Genomic DNA, 25,871 nt, shown 5'->3' on the forward strand with positions numbered 1-25,871 from the left:
CCCCCCCCCCCCCACCCCCCCCCCCCCCCACCCCCCCCCCCCCCCACCCCCCCCCCCCCCCACCCCCCCCCCCCCCCACCCCCCCCCCCCCCCACCCCCCCCCCCCCCCACCCCCCCCCCCCCCCACCCCCCCCCCCCCCCACCCCCCCCCCCCCCCACCCCCCCCCCCCCCCACCCCCCCCCCCCCCCACCCCCCCCCCCCCCCACCCCCCCCCCCCCCCACCCCCCCCCCCCCCCACCCCCCCCCCCCCCCACCCCCCCCCCCCCCCACCCCCCCCCCCCCCCACCCCCCCCCCCCCCCACCCCCCCCCCCCCCCACCCCCCCCCCCCCCCACCCCCCCCCCCCCCCACCCCCCCCCCCCCCCACCCCCCCCCCCCCCCACCCCCCCCCCCCCCCACCCCCCCCCCCCCCCACCCCCCCCCCCCCCCACCCCCCCCCCCCCCCACCCCCCCCCCCCCCCACCCCCCCCCCCCCCCACCCCCCCCCCCCCCCACCCCCCCCCCCCCCCACCCCCCCCCCCCCCCACCCCCCCCCCCCCCCACCCCCCCCCCCCCCCACCCCCCCCCCCCCCCACCCCCCCCCCCCCCCACCCCCCCCCCCCCCCACCCCCCCCCCCCCCCACCCCCCCCCCCCCCCACCCCCCCCCCCCCCCACCCCCCCCCCCCCCCACCCCCCCCCCCCCCCACCCCCCCCCCCCCCCACCCCCCCCCCCCCCCACCCCCCCCCCCCCCCACCCCCCCCCCCCCCCACCCCCCCCCCCCCCCACCCCCCCCCCCCCCCACCCCCCCCCCCCCCCACCCCCCCCCCCCCCCACCCCCCCCCCCCCCCACCCCCCCCCCCCCCCACCCCCCCCCCCCCCCACCCCCCCCCCCCCCCACCCCCCCCCCCCCCCACCCCCCCCCCCCCCCACCCCCCCCCCCCCCCACCCCCCCCCCCCCCCACCCCCCCCCCCCCCCACCCCCCCCCCCCCCCACCCCCCCCCCCCCCCACCCCCCCCCCCCCCCACCCCCCCCCCCCCCCACCCCCCCCCCCCCCCACCCCCCCCCCCCCCCACCCCCCCCCCCCCCCACCCCCCCCCCCCCCCACCCCCCCCCCCCCCCACCCCCCCCCCCCCCCACCCCCCCCCCCCCCCACCCCCCCCCCCCCCCACCCCCCCCCCCCCCCACCCCCCCCCCCCCCCACCCCCCCCCCCCCCCACCCCCCCCCCCCCCCACCCCCCCCCCCCCCCACCCCCCCCCCCCCCCACCCCCCCCCCCCCCCACCCCCCCCCCCCCCCACCCCCCCCCCCCCCCACCCCCCCCCCCCCCCACCCCCCCCCCCCCCCACCCCCCCCCCCCCCCACCCCCCCCCCCCCCCACCCCCCCCCCCCCCCACCCCCCCCCCCCCCCACCCCCCCCCCCCCCCACCCCCCCCCCCCCCCACCCCCCCCCCCCCCCACCCCCCCCCCCCCCCACCCCCCCCCCCCCCCACCCCCCCCCCCCCCCACCCCCCCCCCCCCCCACCCCCCCCCCCCCCCACCCCCCCCCCCCCCCACCCCCCCCCCCCCCCACCCCCCCCCCCCCCCACCCCCCCCCCCCCCCACCCCCCCCCCCCCCCACCCCCCCCCCCCCCCACCCCCCCCCCCCCCCACCCCCCCCCCCCCCCACCCCCCCCCCCCCCCACCCCCCCCCCCCCCCACCCCCCCCCCCCCCCACCCCCCCCCCCCCCCACCCCCCCCCCCCCCCACCCCCCCCCCCCCCCACCCCCCCCCCCCCCCACCCCCCCCCCCCCCCACCCCCCCCCCCCCCCACCCCCCCCCCCCCCCACCCCCCCCCCCCCCCACCCCCCCCCCCCCCCACCCCCCCCCCCCCCCACCCCCCCCCCCCCCCACCCCCCCCCCCCCCCACCCCCCCCCCCCCCCACCCCCCCCCCCCCCCACCCCCCCCCCCCCCCACCCCCCCCCCCCCCCACCCCCCCCCCCCCCCACCCCCCCCCCCCCCCACCCCCCCCCCCCCCCACCCCCCCCCCCCCCCACCCCCCCCCCCCCCCACCCCCCCCCCCCCCCACCCCCCCCCCCCCCCACCCCCCCCCCCCCCCACCCCCCCCCCCCCCCACCCCCCCCCCCCCCCACCCCCCCCCCCCCCCACCCCCCCCCCCCCCCACCCCCCCCCCCCCCCACCCCCCCCCCCCACCCACCACCCCCCCCCCCCCCCCCCCCCCCCCCCCCCCCCCCACCCCCACCCCCCCCCCGACCCACCCCCCCCCCCCCCCCCCACCCCCCCCAACCCCCCCCCCCCCCCCCCCCCCCCCCCCACCCCCCCCACCCACCCCCCCACCCCCCCCCCCCCCCACCCCGGGGCCCCCCCCGCGGAGGCCCCCCCCCCCCCCCCCACACTCCACGCCCCCCCCCCCCCCCACCCCCCCCCCACTGGCACACAACTATCCTCCAGCCACTCAAAAGTGGTGTATTTTTGCTCAGGGGCAACACACAGAAGTCTCTAAACCAGTGTTATTAAACATGCAGCCCAGGGACCAGATCCAGCCTCTTGTGAGGGCTTGCGCATGAGGCAACCCCACTCCTCGCTCCTAATCGCCAACTGGAAGCGAGGGGGAATTGCTTCAGCTGGCTGGCAGGCCTGATACTCCCCCTCAAGGCAGACACCCCACCTGCCACAGCCTCGGCAGTCCAGGCAACCCCCCCCCCCCGTGCCAATCTGGGGCCATCTGAGGTAGGCACCCCCACTCCACCCTGGGCCCAGCCCGACCAATTTATGTCATTTATGTCATCCTGTCAGACTCAGGATGCTGGACTTGATGGACCTCTGATCCGACCCAGCGGTCTGACAGTCTTAACCCGTGATTTTAGCAAGACCAGCCCTCTCCAACAACAGCAACAGGGAAACCAAACAGCATCAATAAAGCACTTTTATTTCAACTGGATGACTTCTTGTGGGAAAAAAAAGTCCACCCGACCAATAGAGCTTCAAGGAACCTTACAAACAATTCAAAAGAAATCGAGATCTGGTGTGGCAAAGAGAAAGGATCGAAGAACAGCTCCATATGAGAATCCAGGTGAGGGAAGACCACCCTCTAGTGCCAGAGAGAAGAATGGCATTCCCACAGAGGCTGAGCTGCCCCCATAGCAAAACAAATGCGCCCCAGTCTCCATTCTGCATCACCCCATCATTTCAAGTGGCCCTGGTTTGGTCCGATTCTACGCACCCCTGATAACAGCACTGCCTTGCAAACTCGGCGTTTCCCTCTGGAAGGAACGCTTGGACCCCTTCACCGCCGGTTGGACCCCCTTCACCGCCGGTATCGGTAGCGCTTAAAATGGAACCACAGCTGAAAGATGCCGTTGGCGAACTGGCAGCGGAAGCCGTGGCGGTGGGAATACTCCCACTCCCGGTTGACGATCTTGAACGCGATGTCCTCGTAGGGCGGGCCGGCGTGAAAACGCAGGGTGGCAAAGTCCTTGTTGTCGGGACAGGCCTCCAGGAAGTACTCCGGCGTGGAGCGCTTGTCAATCAGGTCGGGGTAGAAGATGTTGAACTTGTAGCCCTGGACGATCTTGGGGGGCGGATTGTCGAAGTCGTAGTGGGTCTGGTTGTACTTGTTCCACTCGAAGCCCGTGTGGACGCGATTGAAGAAGCGGGGCTTGCGGGGCCGGTACTTGTCGGCCCACAGGTAGGCCTTCCCTGTCAGGGGCATCTCCACGCTGAACTGTGCCTCGTCCGCCCCCATCCCCTCCTTGGCACGGCGGAAGAAGATGTCCTCTGCGCTCTCGCTGGCATCGCCTGGAAGGGAGAGAAGAAGCATGTCAGAGGCACTGACTCAGACAGCGGGCCCTGCAGAGTTTGGCTTCCAAAATATCCTGGCTTCTACCTGTTTTTAAAAACCTACGTTTCTAGCCCTTGTGGTTGTGGTGGACATGCAAGAAGAAGAGTTAAGAACATAAGAACATAAGAACTAGCTTGTTGGATCAGACCAGAGCCCATCTAGTCCAGCACTCTGCTACTCGCAGTGGCCCACCAGGTGCCTTTGGGAGCTCACGTGCAGGATGTGAAAGCAATGGCCTTCTGCTGCTGCTGCTCCTGAGCACCTGGTCTGCTAAGGCATTTGCAATCTGAGATCAAGGAGGATCAAGATTGGTAGCCATAGATCGACTTCTCCTCCATAAATCTGTCCAAGCCCTTTTTAAAGCTATCCAGGTTAGTGGCCATCACCACCCCCTGTGGCAGCATATTCCAAACACCAATCACACGTTGCATGAAGAAGTGTTTCCTTTTATTAGTCCTAATTCTTCCCCTCAGCATTTTCAATGGATGCCCCCTGGTTCTAGTATTGTGAGAAAGAGAGAAAAATTTCTCTCTGTCAACATTTTCTACCCCATGCATAATTTTATAGACTTCAATCATATCCCCTCTCAGACGCCTCCTCTCCAAACTAAAGAGTCCCAAACGCTGCAGCCTCTCCTCATAGGGAAGGTGCTCCAGTCCCTCAGTCATCCTTGTTGCCCTTCTCTGCACTTTTTCCATCTCCTCAATATCCTTTTTGAGATGCGGCGACCAGAACTGGACACAGTACTCCAAGTGCGGTCGCACCACTGCTTTATATAAGGGCATGACAATCTTTGCAGTTTTATTCTCAATTCCTTTCCTAATGATCCCCAGCATAGAGTTTGCCTTTTTCCCCCTGACCCCTGTTCAAGACTCTTAAACGTGACACCGTTGCACTGCTTTGAAATATATACATGACGGGCCTCATTCATCAGCTGCCTTGATGATGTAGGTTTCAGAAGGCATCATTTGCACCCAGGTCTTACCTTGTCCGCTGTATTTCTCTGCAGGGTCTGTACGGCACCTGCTTCTCCCTGACTGGCAAATGCAATGAGAGCCAGGCAAGACCGCTAGCTTTAGAGAGCTGCCTGGTGAACTTGGGACATCCAAAAAGGAGATAAGGGAGGAATTTTGTCTGTTTCTACTAAGGTGACTGAAAAGCAGGTTTGGTACCAGCCCGGGAAGCTTTATTGATCTTATTTGATTTATAAGCCCCCCTTCCCCTACTGTGGACTCAGAAAACAAAACCACATAATCAAAATTGAAGAAGAAGAAGAGGAGGAGGAGGAGGAGGAGGAGGAGTTTGGATTTATATCCCCCCCTTCTCTCCTGCAGGAGACCCAAAGGGGTTTACAATCTCCTTGCCCTTCCCCCCTCACAACAAACACCCTGTGAGGTGGGTGGGGCTGAGAGAGCTCCGAGAAGCTGTGACTATATGTCCCTACATAGCCTCTCCGCTCGGTTGAGGCCAATCTATTGGTGGTCCCCGGCCCCTCAATGATGCAGCTGGCCTCCACACGGGCCAGGGCCTTTACGGCTCTGGCCCCGGCCTGGTAGAACGCTCTTCCTCCAGCTGTCCGGGCCCTGCGGGACCTTGGCGAGTTCCGCAGGGCCTGTAAGACGGAGTTGTTCCGCCAGGCCTTTGGAGGGACCAGCCGCTGAAGGTGCCCCCCCACTTTTAGCTCTTAATATCTAGGCTTCTTCCACCAAATGGGACTCGCCGCTCCCTCCCTCCTGGGGAGGATTTAAAATTAGGGTTTGTCGGACGGCTCTTGTTATTTTTACTGCTGTTTTTTTAAAAGGTTTTTAATTATATTTATATTTGTATTGAGATTTTATGTTGTACACCGCCCGGAGCCCCTCGGGGATGGGACGGTATAAAAGTATAGATAGATAGATAGATAGATAGATAGATAGATAGATAGATAGATAGATAGATAGATAGATAGATAGATAGATAGATAGATAGAGAGAGAGAGAGAGAGAGAGAGAGAGAGAGAGAGAGAGAAAAGAGAGAGAGATAAAAGAGAGAGAGAGAGAGAGATAGGGAGAGAGATAGAGAGAGAGAGATAGAGATAGATAGATAGATAGAGAAAGAGAGAGAGAGAGAGAGAGAGAGAGAAATAAAATAATAAATAAAATAAGACAGCAGCCCTCCCCTGATTGGAGCATCCCCTACCTGTGACCTGCAGCTGTTGCCGGGACAGCAGGAGACGCTGCTGGTCCTCGTCGGCCTCCACCACGTGGGCGTCGAAGGGCAACTCGTGGGAGGTGAGCAGCCGGGGGCTGTACTTGCCGGCGTCGTAGTCGTCCAAGCTCTGCTGGATGAGGTCCTCCTCCATCAGGACCGCCTCCCCTTCCCCCTCCGCTTTGGCCTCGCCCTCCGTCTCGCCCCCGGCCTCGGCAGTGGACGGCCCAGCTTGCGGCGAAGTGCTCTCCTCAACCTCCAGCCTGCACGGAAACGGAGGGGAGGGGGACGTCAGGGCCTGCGAAGGACCCCCTGAATCGTTGTGGTTTCCCCCCCACCCTGCCTCCCCTGAGCCTACGGCAGCAGACATTGTAGGCCGGGCCAAAACAGAGCAGGGGGGGTTACTGAACGAGCTCGGTGGCCGAGTTGGCTTGGATGCTGACTGCTACCCCGTGCTCCCTACCTGCTGCTGCCACCAGCGCCGGGAGAGGACGGCTCCTTTTTGACGATGGGGAAGAGGGGCTCGCTCTCCACTCCTTGCTCCTGTTTCAGCTTGTACAGCTTCTGGCGTAGGACGTCCTGGTGCCGCTCCCTCAACCTATCGTGCACAGGAGAGAAAGAAGGGTGCGCTTGCAGCGGAGCAGGCTCTTTGCAAGCCAGGGGAGGGAGCCGCCACCGCGGCCATGGTCCTGCAGCCAAGCTTGGCCAGGCCTCGCCACGTGGTCTGCTGTGGCCCACTGCCGCTAAAACAGCTCACAGCCTCTGGGGGCCAGCGCTTACGTTAGGCAGCCAGGCTTGCAACCCCCCGCTTTTTGCCCACCTCCCAATTAAACCGCTTGGTCTTAGTTTTTAGGGCGCCATCAATCTCAGAGAAGTCTATGCTCTGTCTCTGCATGAGTCTCTGTTCGGGGAGCCTCCTCCTAACGGGAAGGAAGCAAACCCAGAAGCAGTCTGTGCCGTTGCCAAATTGTCAAAATGTCTTAGGCCCTAACGCATGAGGTGAAGCCCATGCGCCTGGGGCAGAGGAAGACAGACAAGATGGGGGGGGGGGCAAGACCAAAATTTCCCCAGATTCTCCTTTTAAATCCACCCCCTTCGGCATGGACTTAAAGGGAGAATCTGAGGTCCCCAGTTTAAACATTAAAAGTGATGCTGTTTCAGGGTGGGGGAGAATCCACCCCCAAACAGCATCGCTTTCAATGTTGTTTTAACTGGGGAGCCCAGATTCTCTCTTTAAGGTGGATTTAAAAGGAGAATCTGGGCTCCCTAGTTCAAACACCATTGAAAGTGATGCTGTCTGGGGGTGGATTCCAGCATCACAGTGGCTGTCCGTGGGGGAGGATGGACGGCATCAGAAGCCACCACACAGTTTCAAGGCAGAGACGTGGTCAAGTTGCTTGCACTCTGGCACAGGATGTAGTACATTCGGGCAGGGATGCAGCAGGCAGCCTCTTCCGCAGGCTGACAGGAGCGTTCGGGAGCGTTCGCAGCGCAGAGCTGGGAAACCGGCATTCTATGTCTCGGTGGCAACGCAGTCCGGAACAAAAGTGTCTTGTGGAGGAGGCTGTCTGCTGAAACTCTGTGTGGCCTTGCCATTGTGGATCCAGGAAGCCTCGCGGCTAGAAATCCTTGCAGCTTGCGACTGGAGCACTGTCAGTCTATGCCAGTGGTGGCGAACCTTTGGCACTCCAGATGTTATGGACTACAATTCCCATCAGCCCCTGCCAGCATGGCCAATTGGGGCCAGGGACTATTAGGTTTTTGTCAGAGGACCCCCGTGGGCAATAAGGGGTGCTCTGGTTCCGTAGATATGATGGTCCCAGACCAGGGGTCTGCAACCTGTGGCTCTCCAGATGTTGGCCATGCTGGCAGGGGCTGATGGGAATTGTAGTCCATAACATCTGGAGTGCCAAAGGTTCGCCACCATGGGTCTATGATCAGAGGGCAGCCATGTTGGTCTGCAAGACCGAGATTCGGATCCAGTGCCACCTTGGAGACCAAGAAGGCTTCAGGGGCATAACTTTTCCAGAGTCAACGTTCCCTTCGTCAGATACAATAATGACAGCCAGAGCTTTGAGTCTTGAAAGCTGATTCCCTGAAAATCTTGTCGATCTCTTCACATGCTCCTCGACTCAAATGTGTTCCAACCCGGGCACCGCACAGTGCGGGCCCTCTGTATGATCTCTGCATGATCTCACCACTCCATATCCAAGCATTTTGGAAGGCTCACAGTTTGGAAATGCATGATCTAGCTTTGAACCAGTAGCTCCGAAGAAGAAGAAGAAGAAGAAGGAGGAGGAGGAGGAGGAGTTTGGATTTATATCCCCCTTTTCTCTCCTGCAGGAGACTCAAAGGGGCTTACAATCTCCTTGCCCTTCCCCCCTCACAACAAACACCCTGTGAGGTGGGTGGGGCTGAGAGAGCTCCGAGGAGCTGTGACTAGCCCAAGGTCGCCCAGCTGGTGTGTGTGGGAGTGTACAGGCTGATCTGAATTCCCCAGATAAGCCTCCACAGCTCAGGCGGCAGAGCTGGGAATCAAATCCGGTTCCTCCAGATTAGATACACGAGCTCTTAACCTCCTTCGCCACTGCTGCTCCTAAGCAAGATCTCTTGGGCACGAAGTCGACCGCTACCCCTCTCTTGGGCGACAAAGGCCTGCTCAAAGGCTGCGGCAGTGGCGTAGTGGCTAAGAGCAGGTGCACTCTGATCTGGAGGAACTGGGTTTGATTCCCAGCTCTGCTGCCTGAGTTGTGGAGGCTTATCTAGGGAATTCAGATTAGCCTGTGCACTCCCACACATGCCAGCCGGGTGACCTTGGGCTAGTCACAGCTTTCCGGAGCTCTCACAGCCCCACCCACCTCACAGGGTGTTTGTTGTGAGGGGGGAAGGGCAAGGAGATTGTAAGCCCCTTTGAGTCTCCTATAGGAGAGAAAGGGGGGATATAAATCCAAACTCTTCTTCTTCAATTTCAAGGAAGGATTCCCCTCTTCGATTACCCAAAGAGCCCCTTCTGGAGTAGTCTACTCACCTAGCCCGAGCCATATAAGCCTTCAGCTGCTGCAGAAGGCTCTCCCAATAGCCGATATCAAGGTTGGGGCCCCCGGCACGTATCTTGCCCTCGATCCCTTGGTAGATCACTTGCAGCTGGTTGTAGGTCTTCCCCTTGAAAACTGACTGCACGTCCAAACTGACCGAAGCGTTCACCCCTTCCCGGCGCTTGCCTGTGTGACACACACCAAGAGGGAAGGCCAGGTGGTTATAAATCAGAACAGCCTCACCCCACAAGCCAGTCCGGAACCAGCCACCACTAAGCCCAAACTAGGTCTGCAGCGCGAGCTCGGGCCTTCAGCGACAGGGCAGAACCAGGAATACACAATGTCAGCTTTTGCCACTGGCAGATAGAATCAAGCCACTGGACTAGCCTAGCCTGCAGAGGGGAGGGACAAGGAGGTACTTATTTGATGATTGAATGTTCGTTTTAAAAGGCGCCCTGTTAAGCAAAACTTCTATAACACTGAAGAGTTACCATTGGTGTTATGTAGAACCTCGCTCTCTGGTGTTTTCACCACTGCGTCCACCACCCTGTTTCAGAATGCCAAAGGCACCCGCAGATTCAAAGAGACCGGGACCCCTGGCCTATTTGCAGGTATTTTTTAGAAAAGCCAAAAGGTGAGATTCTTAGAAGACATCGTCTATTGATACGGGGCTCCAAATGCAGCAATATAGAAATGGGGCACACTCGGAATCCACAAAGCCCGATTTCTCTTAAGAACATAAGAACAAGCCAGCTGGATCAGACCAGAGTCCATCTAGTCCAGCTCTCTGCTACTTGCAGTGGCCCACCAGGTGCCTTGGGGAGCTCACATGCAGGAGGTGAAAGCAATGGCCTTCTGTGGCTGTTGCTCCCGAGCACCTGGACTGTTAAGGCATTTGCAATCTCAGATCAAAGAGGATCAAGATTGGTAGCCATAGATCGACTTCTCCTCCATAAATCTGCCCAAGCCCCTTTTAAAGCTATCCAGGTTAGTGGCCATCACCACCTCCTGTGGCAGCATATTCCAAACACCAATCACACGTTCGCATGAAGAAGTGTTTCCTTTTATTAGTCCTAATTCTTCCCCCCCAGCATTTTCAATGGATGCCCCCTGGTTCTAGGATTGTGAGAAAGAGAGAAAAATTTCTCTCTGTAGAGTATTATTTCTACCCTCCCATGCATAATTTTATAGACTTCAATCATATCCCCCCTCAGCCGCCTCCTCTCCAAACTAAAGAGTCCCAAACGCTGCAGCCTCTCCTCATAGGGAAGGTGCTCCAGTCCCTCAATCATCCTTGTTGCCCTTCTCTGCACTTTTCCCATCTCCTCAATATCCTTTTTGAGATGCGGCGACCAGAACTGGACACAGTACTCCAAGTGCGGTCGCACCACTGCTTTATATAAGGGCATGACAATCTTTGCAGTTTTATTATCAATTCCTTTCCTAATGATCCCCAGCATAGAGTTTGCCTTTTTTACAGCAGCCATGCATTGAGTTGACATTCCCATGGAACTATCAACTAAGACGCCTAAATCCCTTTCCTGGTCTGTGACTGATAGCACTGACCCCTGTAGCGTGTATGTGAAGTTTGGATTTTTTGCCCCTATGTAGAACCTCGCTCCCTGGTGTTTCACCATTGCACCCACCACCCTGTTTCAGAATGCCAAAGGCACCTGCAGACTCAAAGAGACCGGGACCCCTGGCCTAGATGCAGGCATTTCTTAGAAAAGCCGAAAGGTGAGATTCTTAGAAGACGTCGTTTATTGATGTGGGGCTCCAAATGCAGCAATATAGAAATGGGGCACACTCGGAATCCACAAAGCCCGATTTCTCTTAGCTCACAGGCAACCCCACAAACCGCCTACCCGGCCCTTTTCCGGAAGCCTCCAGATTCCGGAGCTTGGCGATCTCGTCTTCCGTAATGACAGTCATGTCTCTCCAAAAATCCACGTTCTTTCCTTGTTCTAGTTCCATGTAAACCTGAAAACAGGGGGAAACAGGTCATCTGGGGATGAGGTATCCTTGGACTGTCCTTCAGGAAAAAGGCAGTTTTTATGGCCACGAATCCACATTTCGTATACAAAACTTGTATCCCAGCTTTCACTAAAACTAAAACTCCCTAGTGTGCCTTACGCACAGTTTTCTTTCTTTTCAAACCACACAAACCACACACAAACACTCTAAAAACAAGGGGTCAAAATCAGCCGAATCAACAAGCAACCTATAGAAAAAAATAATTTACAAAACTCAGAAGAAGAAGAAGAAGGAGGAGAAGAGGAGGAGGAGGAGGAGGAGGAGGAGGAGGAGTTTGGATTTATATCCCCCCTTTCTCTCCTGCAGGAGACTCAAAGGGGCTGACAATCTCCTTACCCTTCCCCCCTCACAACAAACACCCTGTGAGGTAGGTGGGGCTGAGAGAGCTCCGAGAAGCTGTGACTAGCCCAAGGTCACCCAGCTGGCGTGTGTGGGAGTGCACAGGCTAATCTGAATTCCCCAGATAAGCCTCCACAGCTCAGGCAGCAGAGCTGGGAATCAAACCCGGTTCCTCCAGATTAGATACACGAGCTCTTAACCTCCTACGCCACTGCTACTTCCTGTACAAAGGAAGAGAAGTCAGTGTGATCTTCAATGAGCTTGGGATCATGGCCGAATCAGACATAAAGAGCAGATGGGGCTGCTGGTTAGAATTCGGGCCAAGATCAAGGGGTTCGAAATCTCATTCAGGCACGGAGCTCACCCAGGGATTGGGATCAGTTGCTTTCTCACTGCCCAATTTACTCTGCAGGGCTAATGTGAAGGTTAAAATGGAGAAGGAAAACTCTCAAGCTGATTGGAAGAAGGATGAGAGACAAAATGTGACAGATTAGGCAGGAGACTGACAGCTACAAGCCCAAATGCCTTCTGTTGCAAAAAGGCCATTTTAGAGGGAGCTAAGTAATCTCCGGAGGGAGCGAATGTTAGTTTTGGTGCCACTCTTGAGAAGACCCTGTGACCCACAGCAACACATTTCAGGCAGTAGGGGCACATGCAACACAACTATATTAAGACTGAACACGTTGCAGCAGAGCAGCTCCAGAAACGACTGGGTGAGAACCGGCCCTTAACCCTTTCCAGTCTGGCTTTGGGCTCAGATCAGGGACCGAGACAGCCTTCGTGGCACACGTTGATGATTTCTATCTCCAGGTGCACAAGGGACGGGCACCGTCATTATTGGTGTTGGACCTGGCTCCGTATCTATCTGGTTCACAATGGTTCGATTGATGTAGGGTGTTGAGAACCGCAAAGGATTGCGAAGAGCTCCAAGCGGACCTTGATAAATTAGGTGAGCGGGCTAAGAAATGGCAAATGCAGTTCAATATAGCAAAATGCAAAGTGATGCACATAAGGGCAAAAAATCCAAACTTCACATACAAGCTACAAGGGTCAGTGCTATCAGTCACAGACCAGGAAAGGGATTTGGGCCTCTTAGTTGATAGTTCCATGGGAATGTCAACTCAATGCATGGCAGCTGTGAAAAAGGCAAACTCTATGCTGGGGATCATTAGGAAAGGAATTGAGAATAAAACTGCACAGATTGTCATGCCCTTATATAAAGCAGTGGTGCGACCGCACTTGGAGTACTGTGTCCAGTTCTGGTCGCCGCATCTCAAAAAGGATATTGAGGAGATAGAAAAAAAGTGCAGAGAAGGGCAACCTTGAGATGATTGAGGGGACTGAAGCACCTTCCTTATGAGGAGAGGCTGCAGCCGCTTTGGGACTCTTTTAGTTTGGAGAGGAGAGCGTCTGAGGGGGGATATGATTGAAGTCTATAAAAATTATGCATGGGGTAGAAAATGTAATAGACACAGAGAATTTTTCTCTCTCTTTCTCCTGTCAATACTAGAACCAGGGGGCATCCACTGAAAATGCTGGGGGGGAGAATTAGGACTGATAAAAGGAAACACTTCTTCACGCAACGTGTGATTGGTGTTTGGAATATGCTGCCACAGGAGGTGGTGATGGCCACTAACCTGGATAGCTGTAAAAGGGGCTTGGACAGATGTATGGAGGAGAAGTCGATTTATGGCTACCAATCTTGATCCTCCTTGATCTGAGATTGTAAATGCCTTAGCAGACCAGGTGCTCAGGAGCAACAGCCACAGAAGGCCATTGCTTTCACCTCCTGCAGGTGAGCTCCCAAAGGCACCTGGTGGGCCACTGCGAGTAGCAGAGAGCTGGACTAGATGGACTCTGGTCTGATCCAGCTGGCTTGTTCTTATGTTCTTATGATCTGGTTCATACTGGTCCGTATCGATCTGGTTCACACATGCTTTAGCAGGTTAACTCCATAAAATCAGGTGACAGACATCAACAACAGCAGATCACCAGGGTGGTCAATATAGTAGGAGTGAACTCCAAGGATGGGATATAAGTTTGTGGGAACAGTCCAAAAGACTTCAGGAAGCAGGGTGGGGTCCAAAGCCACACCCACAAACACGTCATGGCTGAAGAAGAGTTGTTTTTATACCCCGCTTTTCTCTCCCTTTAAGGAGTCCTGAAGCAGCTTACAATCGCCTAACCACTCCCACTAAAGGCCCGCCAGGTGCCCACTCTTCTGGAGTTTCAGTGCCTGGCAAAGACCAGCCTCTTTCCCTGGGCGTTCGGCTGATTCCCCCTCCTGGAATGTGGGGTGGCCTCCAGGTGACCTGTGCACTCCATCAAACCTTTGGGGAAGGTTGGGGTGAAAGTTTCAGAATTTGGAATGTTCTATGGCAGTGATGGTGAACCTATAGCACGGGTGCCAGAAGTGGCACTCAGAGGGCACGCACACACAGAGTTCGTCTTGTGGGGGGCGGAAAATCACACCCCCACCCCCCCCACACACACACATCTAGGCTGGCCTGAGCCACTGAGCACGACGTGCGTGCACCGCAGTGAGCAGGGAGGACTCGGCTGGCAGGCCTGGTGCCTGTGCTCTGGGTGGCTGCTGCTGGGGGGGTGGGGGTGCAGAGGAGACAGAGATGCTAGAGAGGTACAGAGCGGGACTTGCTGGAGGCTAGAGCAGGTTGGCCCCTGCTCGAGCAGGTGGGGTGGAGGAAGAGGGAGCCAACTGATTTTTTCTAAACTTTAACCTCAGCATTCAGGTTAAATTGGCACTTTGTGATAAATAAGTGGGGTTTGGATTGCAATTTGGGCACTCGGTCTCAAAAAGGTTCGCCACCACTGCTCTATGGTTTTAAGATGGTTTGTATAGTGCAGGGGTAGGGAACCTGCGGCTCTCCAGATGTTCAGGAACTACAATTCCCATCAGCCCCTACCAGCATGGCCAATTGGCCATGCTGACAAGCTTTGATAAGGGTGTCCCTATTTATCTGGAAAGCTACAGGATGGCCTCAAGTCGGTACTAAATGGGATTTTATCATGCACCAATGAGGTGTAGTGGTTAAGAGTGGTGGAGTCTAATCTGGAGAAGCAGGTTTGATTCCCCACTCCTCCACATGAGCGGTGTGCTCTTAACTGGTGGACTGGATTTGCTCCCCCACTCCTACAGATGAAGCCTGCTGAATGACTTTGGGCTTTCACAGTTGTTTTAGGACTCTCTCAGCCTCACTTCGCAAGGTGTCTGTTGTGTGGAGGGGAAGGCAATTGTAAGCCACTTTGAGACTCCTTCAAGATAGAGAAAAAGCAGGGTATAAATGCAAATTATTATTATTATTATTATTATTATTATTATTATTATTATTATTATTATTATTATTATTATTATTATTATATTGATACAAAAACAGTTATACACAGCAAACAAGATCAATATGCTGGATTTCATATTACATCACCATTCCGGACACTTCAAGCCATCTAGGACTGTGTGATGTATAAATGATAAATCTTGCGCATGAGGCGCAGTAGGGTGGCCTTTTGCAGCTGACCTAGGGTGATTTTGTCAGCGCCGATTGTTTTTAAGTGCCGTCCAAGGTCTTTAGGCACTGCACCCCAGTGTGCCGATCACCACTGGGACCACCTTTACTGGTTTGTCCCAGAGTCTTTGTAGTTCAATCCTTAAATCCTCGCATCGTGTAAGTTTTTCCAGTTGCTTCTCATCAATTCTGCTGTCACCAGGAATTTTTATTATTATTATTTTTATTATTTTTATTATTATTATTATTATATTGATACAAAAACAGTTATACACAGCAAACAAGATCAATATGCTGGATTTCATATTACATCACACGTCGGACACTTCCCAAGCATCTAGGACTGTGTGATGTATCGTGAATAAATCAGCGCCAGAGCGAGGTAAAATTGGCCTTTTGCAGCCCTGACCTAGGAGTGATTTTGTTGTCAGCGCCGATTGTTTACTAAGTGCGTCAAGGTCTTTAGGCACTGCACCAGTACCGATCACCACTGGGACCACCTTTACTGGTTTGTCCCAGAGTCTTTGTAGTTCAATCCTTAAATCCTCGCATCGTGTAAGTTTTTCCAGTTGCTTCTCATCAATTCTGCTGTCACCAGGAATTTTTATTATTATTATTATTATTATTATTATTATTATTATTATTATTATTATTATTATTATTATATTGATACAAAAACAGTTATACACAGCAAACAAGATCAATATGCTGGATTTCATATTACATCACACGTCGGACACTTCCCAAGCATCTAGGACTGTGTGATGTATCGACGAATAAATGCGCGCAGAGCCGAGTAGGGTGGCCTTTTGCAGCTGACATATGGTGATTTTGTCAGCGCCGATTGTTTTTAAGTGCCGTCCAAGGTCTTTAGGCACTGCACCCCAGTGTGCCGATCACCACTGGGACCACCTTTACTGGTTTGTGCCAGAGTCTTTGTAGTTCAATCCTTAAATCCTTGTATCGTGTAAGTTTTTCCAGTTGCTTCTCATCAATTCTGCTGTCACCAGGAATTGCAACATCAAACTATCCACACTTTCTTTTTTTCCACAATCGTGAGGTCAGGAGTATTGTGTTCCAAAACTTTGTCAGTCAGAATTCGGAAGTCCCAGAGTAGTTTTATCTGCCCTGAGACTATTGTAAAGGGCAGGGAATCAATCAAAATATTAATAAATAATAATACACCACACCGGCTCACACTGACTGCACCATGATCTGTCAATAGAACCTCCATGTTGAGGAGAAGTACAGCGGAAGCTAGTGATAAGGTGCAGGACACGGCCCTTGCTTCTGAAGAGGTTTGTCTGGGTGCTCCAGACAAACACATTATGGAATGAACTTCAAAAAATAAAATAAAAAAAAGTGTAATTTTAGAAGAATTTTATATAAATATAAAGATACTTACCTTGTTTGATTTTTTTTACCCTTTAGATTCAACCATCACAATGGGGAAGTCCATATTCAACAAAGAAATTGTATATTGTCATGAATTATATTTGTGGAAATGACTGTTACATATACAGGGTTTTTTTTTCAATTTTGTTTCGGGCTCTTTTCTTTTTATCTTTCTTATAGATTGTTCGGTTTGCTTGTTCTATAACAGGAATAAGTTAAATGATGATAATACTAATAATACTAATAAAACTAATAAAAAGTTTTTTGTGTTTTTTTTAAAAAAAGGTTTGTCTGGGTGCTCTTGGACAAAATTATGCCGCACCTACCATGTTTTCCCGAAAATAAGACAGTGTCTTATATTAATTTTTGCTCCCAAAGATGCGCTATGTCTTATTTTCAGGTGATGTCTTATTTTTCTGTGTTCTGTTCGTCGGGCATGCTTCCAAACAAAAACTTCGCTACGTCTTACTTTCGGGGGATGCCTTATATTTCGCACTTCAGCAAAACCTCTACTATGTCTTATTTTCAGGGGATGTCTTATATTCGGGGAAACAGGGTACATCTGGTCCAGTGGGATGTCTCAGCAGCAGAGGAAACAGCCCGATCTGCCTGCTCACCTGGATATCCTCCAACAGGTCTTCCATGTCGGAGACAGTGAGGCCGTTCAGGAAAGTGTACGGTTCGTGCATCTCCACCGCCAAATCGTCATCCTCGGCACTGATGTACTTAGCCAGGAGGTCGATGGGTTTAGCCCGGCCGTCCCGGATCCGGATTTTGGAGCTGCCGAAAAACACAGAGAAAAGAATTCATGTTTACCAAGAAGAGGAGAAGATGACAGAGACAGGGTCCTCTCTGCGTTAGCAAGGATTTTCCGTCTGGACTTGGCAAAGCTGGCGGTCCAGCCCCCTCAAACCAACAGACTGACTGTCTGGAGCGCACAGGGATTGCCTCTAGACCCGTGGTGGCGAACCTTTGGCACTCCAGATGTTAAGAACATAAGAACATAAGAACTAGCCTGCTGGATCAGACCAGAGTCCATCTAGTCCAGCTCTCTGCTACTCGCAGTGGCCCACCAGGTGCCTTTGGGAGCTCTCATGCAGGATGTGAAAGCAATGGCCTTCTGCGGCTGTTGCTCCCGAGCACCTGGACTGTTAAGGCCTTTGCAATCTCAGAACAAAGAGGATCAAGATTGGGAGCCATAAATCGACTTCTCCTCCATAAATCTGTCCAAGCCCCTTTTAAAGCTATCCAGGTGAGTGGCCATCACCACCTCCTGTGGCAGCATATTCCAAACACCAATCACACGTTGCGTGAAGAAGTGTTTCCTTTTATTAGTCCTAATTCTTCCCCCCAGCATTTTCAGTGGATGCCCCCTGGTTCTAGTATTGTGAGAAAGAGAGAAAAATGTCTCTCTGTCAACATTTTCTACCCCATGCATAATTTTATAGACTTCAATCATATCCCCCCTCAGCCGTCTCCTCTCCAAACTAAAGAGTCCCAAACGCTGCAGCCTCTCCTCATAAGGAAGGTGCTCCAGTCCCTCAATCATCCTCGTAATGGACTATGGACTACAATTCCCATCAGCCCCTGCCAGCATGGCCAATTGGCCAAAGGTTCGCCACCACTGCTCTAGACGGTCAGGGCAAAACCACCAAAGAGTCTCATCTTTCCCCCCTCTGTTTTTAACACTGCTGACTGAAACTTATTTATTTATTTATATTTATTTATTATTTAGACTTTTATACCGCCCCATCCCCGAGGGGCTCCGGGCGGTGTACAGCATAAAATCTCGATACAAGTATAAATATAGTTAAAACCTTTAAAAACAGCAGTAGAACATAAGAGGCGTCCAAGAGACCCTAATTTTAAATCCTCCCCAAGAGGGAGGGAACAGGGAGTCCCCTTAGATGGAAAGGGCCCAGATGTTAAGAGCCAAAAAAAATATATGCAGGTATGCGCAACAAGGAGAATGGCAACAGTAGTGTTGTGGACTAGAAACTTGTTTGGAACCTTTTGCTAAGCCCGCCTTTTCAAGCACCCACCTTTCAAGCCCTGGAACCAGAACGACCTTGCGCTGTTAACTAGTCACAGCGTGTTTTGGCTCCGCCCCTGCCTTACCGCAACTTTGCCTGATGCAGGTGGAAGTTGTCTTCTTGCTCCTCCCATGTTTTGAAATGCTCCGCCTCCTTCTCCCGCTGCAGCATCTCCAGTTCCTGCTCCCTCATTGCTTTCTCCCGTTCACGTTCCAGGCGCAGCTGCTTCACCTGTCAAAGAGAGGGGAAAAAGAGAGGTGCAGAGTGGCTTTATGTCCCCAGGTGCTTGCCTATCTCTGCAGAAGAAGAAGAAGAAGAGGAAGAGGAAGAAGAAGAGGAGGAGGAGTTTGGATTTATATCCCCCCTTTCTCTCCTGCAGGAGACTCAAAGGGGCTGACAATCTCCTTGCCCTTCCCCCCTCACAACAAACACCCTGTGAGGTAGGTGGGGCTGAGATAGCTCCGAGAAGCTGTGACTAGCCCAAGGTCACCCAGCTGGCGTGTGTGGGAGTGTACAGGATAACCTGAATTCCCCAGATAAGCCTCCACAGCTCAGGCAGCAGAGCTGGGAATCAAACCCGGTTCCTCCAGATTAGATACACAAGCTCTTAACCTCCTGCGCCACTGCTGTCCGGGTGGTGCAGCCATTAAGAGTGTTGGACCTGAAAGCCAGCATAGTGTAGTGGTTAAGAGCAGTGGACTCTAATCTGGAGAACTAGGTTTGATTCCTTGCTCCTCCACATGAGGCCTACTTGGGTGACCTTGGGCTAGTTGCAGTTCTCTCAGAACTCTCTCAGCCCCACCTGACAAGAGGAAGAAAAGGTGACTGCAAGCCACTTTGAGACTCCTTAAAAGTAGAGACAAGCGGGGTATAAAAACCAACTCTTTTTCTTCAATCCACACTGTTCCATGAAGCTCACTAGGGAAACTTGGGCCAGTATTTACACTCTGGCCTACCTCACAGGGTTACTATGAGGGCAAAATGAGATGAAGAGAGAATCATGTCAGCTGATCTGAGCTCCCTACAGGAAAAGGATTTTTAAAATGTTTATTTTCATAAAATTAAAATTCATTGTTAATGTTTATATGATATGTGAAGTTTCCTTACACCTTTTACCGCCTGATATTACATCCAAATCCAAAACCTTTATTAGGCATAAAACCGGTGTGTGTCAAGAATTCCCAATACAATAAGAAGATCATTATTGCACAACTTGCAGAACACAGAGTAATATATTTAGAAGCTTAGCCATTTTTATCTTATCAGAAAAGAGCATAAATCCTGTTGGTAATACAGTTCTCAAATCAGTTCTGATGTTGCATTTTGAACAGTGAAGCAGAATATGAGAAAGTGTATCAGTTGTATCAGGACAAAATCGACAGCAATACTCATTTTGTGGAATATTACAGAAGCGACCTTGAAGATGTACTGACGGAAAGGAGTTACACCTTGCTCTAGTCATGACCCATCTGCAATTGTAATTAACAAGTTGTTCCAGGTATATAGCAGGGCTAGATTGCTGAGGGATACCTGATATTACATCTTAAATTCCAGTCGAGATTTTCAAGTCTCACTGAAATCTAAAATCTTAGTTCAATGTTTTGTTCTTATTCATACAGCCCTTATTGTGTCTACCTACCCAGTTATCTGAGTCCCTGGTTTATGTAATTTAAAAAAGAAACCCTTCCACCTTCTTCCACACTCTGTGGGTGATTTGCTACGTACCAAGGTTGTCAACTTTGCCGTTGCTGAATATTCTGTTAGTTTATCCACCCATTCCATAAGGTGTGGGAGAGATCTGCTTGAGGAAAATGATCTTTTTAAAAAATGTAACTTTGAGGGGAAAAAGGAGTTGAGAAGAAGGAAGGAAGAAGAAGAGTTTGGATTTATATCCTTCTTTTCTCTCCTGTAGAAGACTCAAAGGGGCTTACAATCTCCTTTCCCTTCCCCCCCCCACAACAAACACCCTGTGAGGTAGGTAGGAAAGTAGGTATCTCTAAAGCTGTGTGACAGCCCAAGGCTCACCTGCCATGGCGTAGGGAGTACAGAGGCTAATCTGAATTCCCCAGATAAGCCTCCACAACTCAAGCGGCAGAGCTGGAAATCAAACCCGGTTCCTCCCACACAACAAACACCCTGTGAGGTAGGTGGGGCTGAGAGAGAGCTCCAAAAAGCTGTGACTAGCCCAAGGTCACCCATATGGCATGCGTGGGAGTGCACAGGCTAATCTGAATTCCCCAGATAAGCCTCCACAACTCAAGCGGCAGAGCTGGGAATTAAACCTGGTTCCTCCAGATCAGAGTGCACCTGCTCTTAGCCACTATGCCACTGATGCTCCTGATTAATGGGCAGTTTACTGGTCTTACTCAGGGGATGGGTAACATGCACAGTCAGACTTTGGACCAGGACTCGCGAGGCTGGGGTTCAAATAGTGGAAGCTGGAAATTAGTCCAAAGTCATTCTCTCTCAGCTTGATGTTCGGTCTCGATGTTAGGTCTTATCTACAGATGTTAGGTCTTATTCACAGCCTGATGTTAGTTCTTATCTACAGAATCCAGATGCTGAATCCAGATGTTGGTTGATGTTGATTATGATTTATCTGCTATGAAATGGTGTTTATTGTGGATTAGGTTGCTGCAGTATTTGCTGCTGAAATTTTATACATTACTATTGTATTATTGTTATGTTGTCATGGAATGATGTGCTATTGTGCTCTGTTATTATTGTTATAAAATATTATGTTGTTGTCTGCTGATGTGGTTATGGCTCATTAACCTATTATTAGCTTGTTATCGGATATAGAATTGTTAAGTATTTGTTGAATTGTTGGCCCATTGTGGGGCTAGTGTAATTGGTTCTGTTAATTCGCTTTGTCCTACTGTTTTATTAATCCTCTTGTATTATTATGTTCTTGTTTATTTATTATGTTGTGCACCGCCCTGAGCCCTCCGGGGGAGGGCGGTATATAAATTAAACATCTAATCTAATAATGTTTATGTTCTAATACCGTGAAGAACACACAGCTCGGGATGTAAGTGCTAAATTTTGAGCTCAGCTGTAGGGATTGTAAACAGGCCTGTCTGTAAATCCAAGGGGCCCACAAAGATCATTACAGCGCTGACCATAGAAGCCATTCTCCCTAACCTTGGAGGGCAGGCACTGGCCATGGCTAGTTGGACATGAGGGAAAGGCACTCCACTTTTCTGCATTCCAAGCTGTCAGCATGCAAATGGCTCTGCGGCCCGAGCAAAGGAGGAGGCTAGCGCTGTGTCTCATCACACAGTGGACAACAGAGTCCTCTATTCCAACTCTTCCCAACTCCCACCTTCTGCAGCTCCAGGCGATTCTCCTCCTGAATCCGTTTGTTCCTGTCCTTCAATTCCTTCTCCTCCAGGTGGCTGATCCCTTTCTTCTCCAGAGCCTACAAGCAGCAGAAAAATCACACGGTCAAGAGCTGGGAAATCCCTATGGCGGCTGCAACACACACAAAATTGGGTCTGCCTGGACTGGCAGTGGAGCAGTCATACACCCCTATCGAAGTTCTTTGGAGAAAGAGAGAGAGAGGGGGGGGGGTTCTAGTGATTTTTAAAATGTTATTTTATTATTATGTTTTAATAATGCTCATGGTACACTTACCTCGGGCCTTTTAGCTGCACAGTGGGGCTAAAGTGTGATCTCCTCACGTTTCTCTGTTTACACTCAAGGATGCAGCCCAATCCTCCCTGTAAGCTAGTCTCAAGGGGCCTGTTTCCTGATTCTCTTAACTCTGCCCCTCTTGAAGGCACAGATCTCATAACCCTCAGTAGTCCCAATACTATAAAGCTGATATTCTCCCTGCCCTTCCCTTCCCCTCCACAGACTCTCTCTCTCTCCCCCACCCCCAGCCTGTCTCTCACTGCTGATGTGGGAGAGGGGTTTGTCTTTAAATAGGGGCTTGTCTGAAAAAAAGTTTTTTAAAGGCCTCATAAGAACATAGGAAGAACACAAGAACAAGCCTGCTGGATCAGACCAGAATCCATCTAGTCCAGCTCTCTGCTACTCGCAGTGGCCCACCAGGTGCCTTTGGGAGCTCACCTGCAGGAGGTGAAAGCAATGGCCTTCTGCTGCTGCTCCTGAGCACCTGGTCTGCTCAGGCATTTGCAATTTCAGATCAAGGAGGATCAAGATTGGTGGCCATACATCGACTTCTCCTCCAGAAATCTGTCCAAGCCCTTTTTAAAGCTATCCAGGTCAGTGGCCATCACCACCTCCTGTGGTTGGAGGTGCCAGGGATTAAATTTGGGACCCTGTCTATTCAAATCAGATCCTCTACCCCCTTCTAAACAGGGCATTAGCAAATCCCTTGCGAGGGCCTCAGAGTGCCAACTCAGGCTTGGAACTCACCTTGCTCCAGATGAAAGCGCCCAGCAAATTGTTGTCACCAAAGGGATTGTCGGTATTGGTGTAGCCCATATACTCTTCCCCCCAACCCATCTTCTCCCGCTTCTTCCTTTCCTTGGCCTCCTTCTTGGCCAGGCGCCTGGCCCTCTTTTCTTCAGGAGTCTCTAGGGCCTTCATCAGCTCTCTCTGCTTCTTATTCTCTTCCTTCAGATTCAGCTGCTCCTGGAGGGTCAGCTGCTGGCCCAGCTTTTCAGGGGAGTTCTGTGAGCGCGAGGGAGAGGGTGTTGACACAGAAGACATCGAAGACCCGGAATCAGAACGCTTTCTGCTCCACTTGCTCCGTCTCTCACTGCCCTGTCTTGGGTTTCCCACAGAGGAATCCGAGTTCGGGGAGCGGTCCCGGGAAGAGTGTTTCTTGAGCTTCTTGTGGTGGTGGTCTCCACTTTTTTCTTTCTTCTTTTTCCATTTCTGACTCTCCTCCTCTGGACTGAAAGGGAAAAAAATGGCTAAAACCCCAGTTCAGTGCAAAAAAGTTGTCAAAGTGACTTATAATTGCACCTGAAATGGTAACCAAAAACTTCGCTTTTTAAAAGTACAATGAAAACAAATCTATAAAACAAAGGCGTTACATAGCCTTCAGTACTTCCTGTGGCAATGAGTTTCAGGCATAATCAACTTTTGGACTTTCTGCCACAGGAGGTCATTGTGGTCCCAAGCTCAGGTGGCTTAATCTGCTTCAGTTAGTTGATTGAAAACAACTTACATCCCTCTCCTCCACTTTATTACCACAACAATCCTTTGTAGTAGGTCAGGCTAGCCCAGTGTCAGCTTCCGTGGCAGCCACTCTAACCACTGCACCATCAACTTTAAAAGGAAAGAACACAAAAATCACAGAAGAGATACATCTGGGGGTAGTGATCACGATTGCTGGAACCTCCACATAACTCTGAATACAGTCAACTGAGGTCAACATCAACAATCAAGAACCAAAACAACAAAACAACTCTGTATATGCTCAGAGTTATCCTTCATTATAATGGGGAAAAAATCCAGAAAATAGCCCCATCTTGGAAATTAGGTATGGGGGGTTGAAGTCACAAAACAGTCCAGTGCAGAATATAAATTCTGAGGCTCAAGGCTTCCCCTATAAAATACTTCCCTGGACCTAAACCTTCCCCTATAAAGGACCATAAAAACATTTGGAGAGCAAGTCCCTCTCCCCAAATAACAATCCGTAGAGCATAGGTGTCAAACTCACGGCCCTCCAGATGTTATGGACTACAGTTCCCATCATCCCCTGCCAGCATCATGCTGGCAGGGGATGGTGGGAACTGTAGTCCATAACATCTGGAGGGCCGCGAGTTTGACACCTGTGCCGTAGAGGGAAACCAATTCTTGAGTTTGATCTCCCCATAAGTCTCACTGACAGCAGAACAACTAGGTAGGGGGAAAAAACAGGAGGATCTAGGTGACTCCTCCTATTCCAGAGCATTTCTATGACCCCACTTCTCTCCAACCCCAAAGAAAGACACACTCCGCCATATCTCCTCACCTGTCTTCCCACTCTCTCCTTCTCCTCCGTCGCCGTTCACCCTCCTTGGATCCAGACCGCCTTCTCCTCCTCCGCCGTCGCTCTCTAGATCTGGACCTGGACCTGGACCCAGACCGGGACCCCATGACTGCTCTAGGCCTGCCGCCTCCCCACCACTTCCTGCTTCCTAGTGGGGTCCTTTCTTCCTCGCGTCGCGCAATAGGCATGGCTGACGTCGCGCCTGATCACGGATTTACATGAATGTATAAAGTCATAATCTAAACCAGTTAAAGGCAAACTGGAAAGGGGGACTCTCTGGCTGAAGAGGAAAATATTAGTACTCCACGTAGTGCGTTAGACACCTGCAGGAGGGGGGAGGCTTTTCTCATGGTCAGTTGGAAGAGGCCACAAGGGCCATCCAGTCCAACCCCCTGCCATGCAGGAACACACAATCAAAGCACTAAGACATATGCAAATTCACACACACACACGGGGGGGGGGGGGGGCACATCCTGGGTTTTCTTTCTCCAAAAGAAGAACATGAGAAGGCATATGGTAGACATTTATAAAAGTATGCCAGTGTGTATGTGTATAATGTGTATGTATATAAAAACCCAATGAAATAAATAATAATAATAAGAAGAAGAGTTTGGATTTATACCCCGCCTTTCTCTCCTTTGGGAGACTCAAAGGGGCTGACAATCTCCTTGCCCTTCCCCCCTCACAACAAACACCCTGTGAGGTAGGTGGGCCTGAGAGAGTTCCGAGAAGCTGTGACTAGCCCAAGGTCACCCAGCTGGCGTGTGTGGGAGTGCACAGGCTAATCTGAATTCCCCAGATAAGCGGCAGACAGGCGGCAGAGCTGGGAATCAAACCTGGTTCCTCCAGATTACACGAGCTCTTAACCTCCTACGAGCTCTTAACCTCCTAACATAAATCTTCATGGGTCCTCTAGTTTTCTCTACATATCATTTTCTTATTGCCAGCCTCTAGGAGGGGCTGAAGATCTGGAATTGCAGCTGATCCCCGGACACTAGAGATCACTTCCCCTGAGAAAATTGCTGCTTTGGAAGTCCCTCCCCTCTCCAAATCCTGCCTTTCCCAGTCTCCATCCCTCAAATCTGCAGTAATTTTCCGATCCAGAGCTGGTCCCCATCCCCCTCTCATCCACCACCAAACAGCTCAACTGACACGGCATCCTAGAAACCTCAGATCCAGGCTTCCACGATGATTTCGCATTGCAAACAACACATTGAAGGCATGGATCCTCCTGATTTTTACACACAATCCTGCCAAATTCACTGCTGAATCTATGAAGACATTCAAGCCCACAGGCTGCACTTTCAGAATCACACATCTGGAGCTTCATGGTGCATAGAGAGAGTGCTTTGCAGTGTGTAGGGGCACTAGCAATCCTAATCAAGCAGAATTCTGGGAACTAGTTTGAACCAAAGTTCTTATTTTTAAATTTTTATTCTATTTTAGATATCTCATATGAACCTCCTTTAGATGTCTTCTATCCGGAGACTTTTATTTTAATAATTTTGGAAGCTAGTCGGAAGCTAGTTCTCCCAAAGTTCTTATTAATTAGGT

General features: G+C 52.5%; 1 protein-coding gene across 1 annotated transcript; it reads right to left on the reverse strand.

The window, feature by feature from the left end:
* Positions 1 to 2,887: 2,887 nt before the first annotated feature.
* Positions 2,888 to 24,589, reverse strand: CACTIN (cactin, spliceosome C complex subunit). Its single transcript, XM_048498359.1, has 10 exons — positions 24,300 to 24,589; positions 22,751 to 23,234; positions 21,693 to 21,788; positions 18,453 to 18,598; positions 16,952 to 17,114; positions 10,908 to 11,022; positions 9,036 to 9,228; positions 6,471 to 6,605; positions 5,999 to 6,270; positions 2,888 to 3,777 (listed from the first exon to the last, which is right to left on the reverse strand). Exons 1-10 carry the CDS (start codon positions 24,503 to 24,505, stop codon positions 3,287 to 3,289), a joined length of 2,301 nt encoding a protein of 766 aa, XP_048354316.1. The 5' UTR covers positions 24,506 to 24,589; the 3' UTR covers positions 2,888 to 3,286.
* Between the last annotated feature and the right edge of the window lie 1,282 nt (positions 24,590 to 25,871).

Source organism: Sphaerodactylus townsendi, linkage group LG05 (genome assembly GCF_021028975.2).
Source record: "Sphaerodactylus townsendi isolate TG3544 linkage group LG05, MPM_Stown_v2.3, whole genome shotgun sequence".
NCBI lineage: Eukaryota > Metazoa > Chordata > Lepidosauria > Squamata > Sphaerodactylidae > Sphaerodactylus > Sphaerodactylus townsendi.

Bases quoted from the DNA above. Each gene is read 5' to 3' on its own strand.
- CACTIN (XM_048498359.1), bottom strand. From the start codon at position 24,505: ATGCCTATTGCGCGACGCGAGGAAGAAAGGACCCCACTAGGAAGCAGG. The intron at 21,789-22,750 runs GTGAGTTCCAAG...TGCTGCTTGTAG, and splicing joins GCGCTTTCATCTGGAGCAAG to GCTCTGGAGAAGAAAGGGAT. The intron at 11,023-16,951 runs GTGAGCAGGCAG...CCCTGTTTTCAG, and splicing joins ACCTGTTGGAGGATATCCAG to GTTTACATGGAACTAGAACA.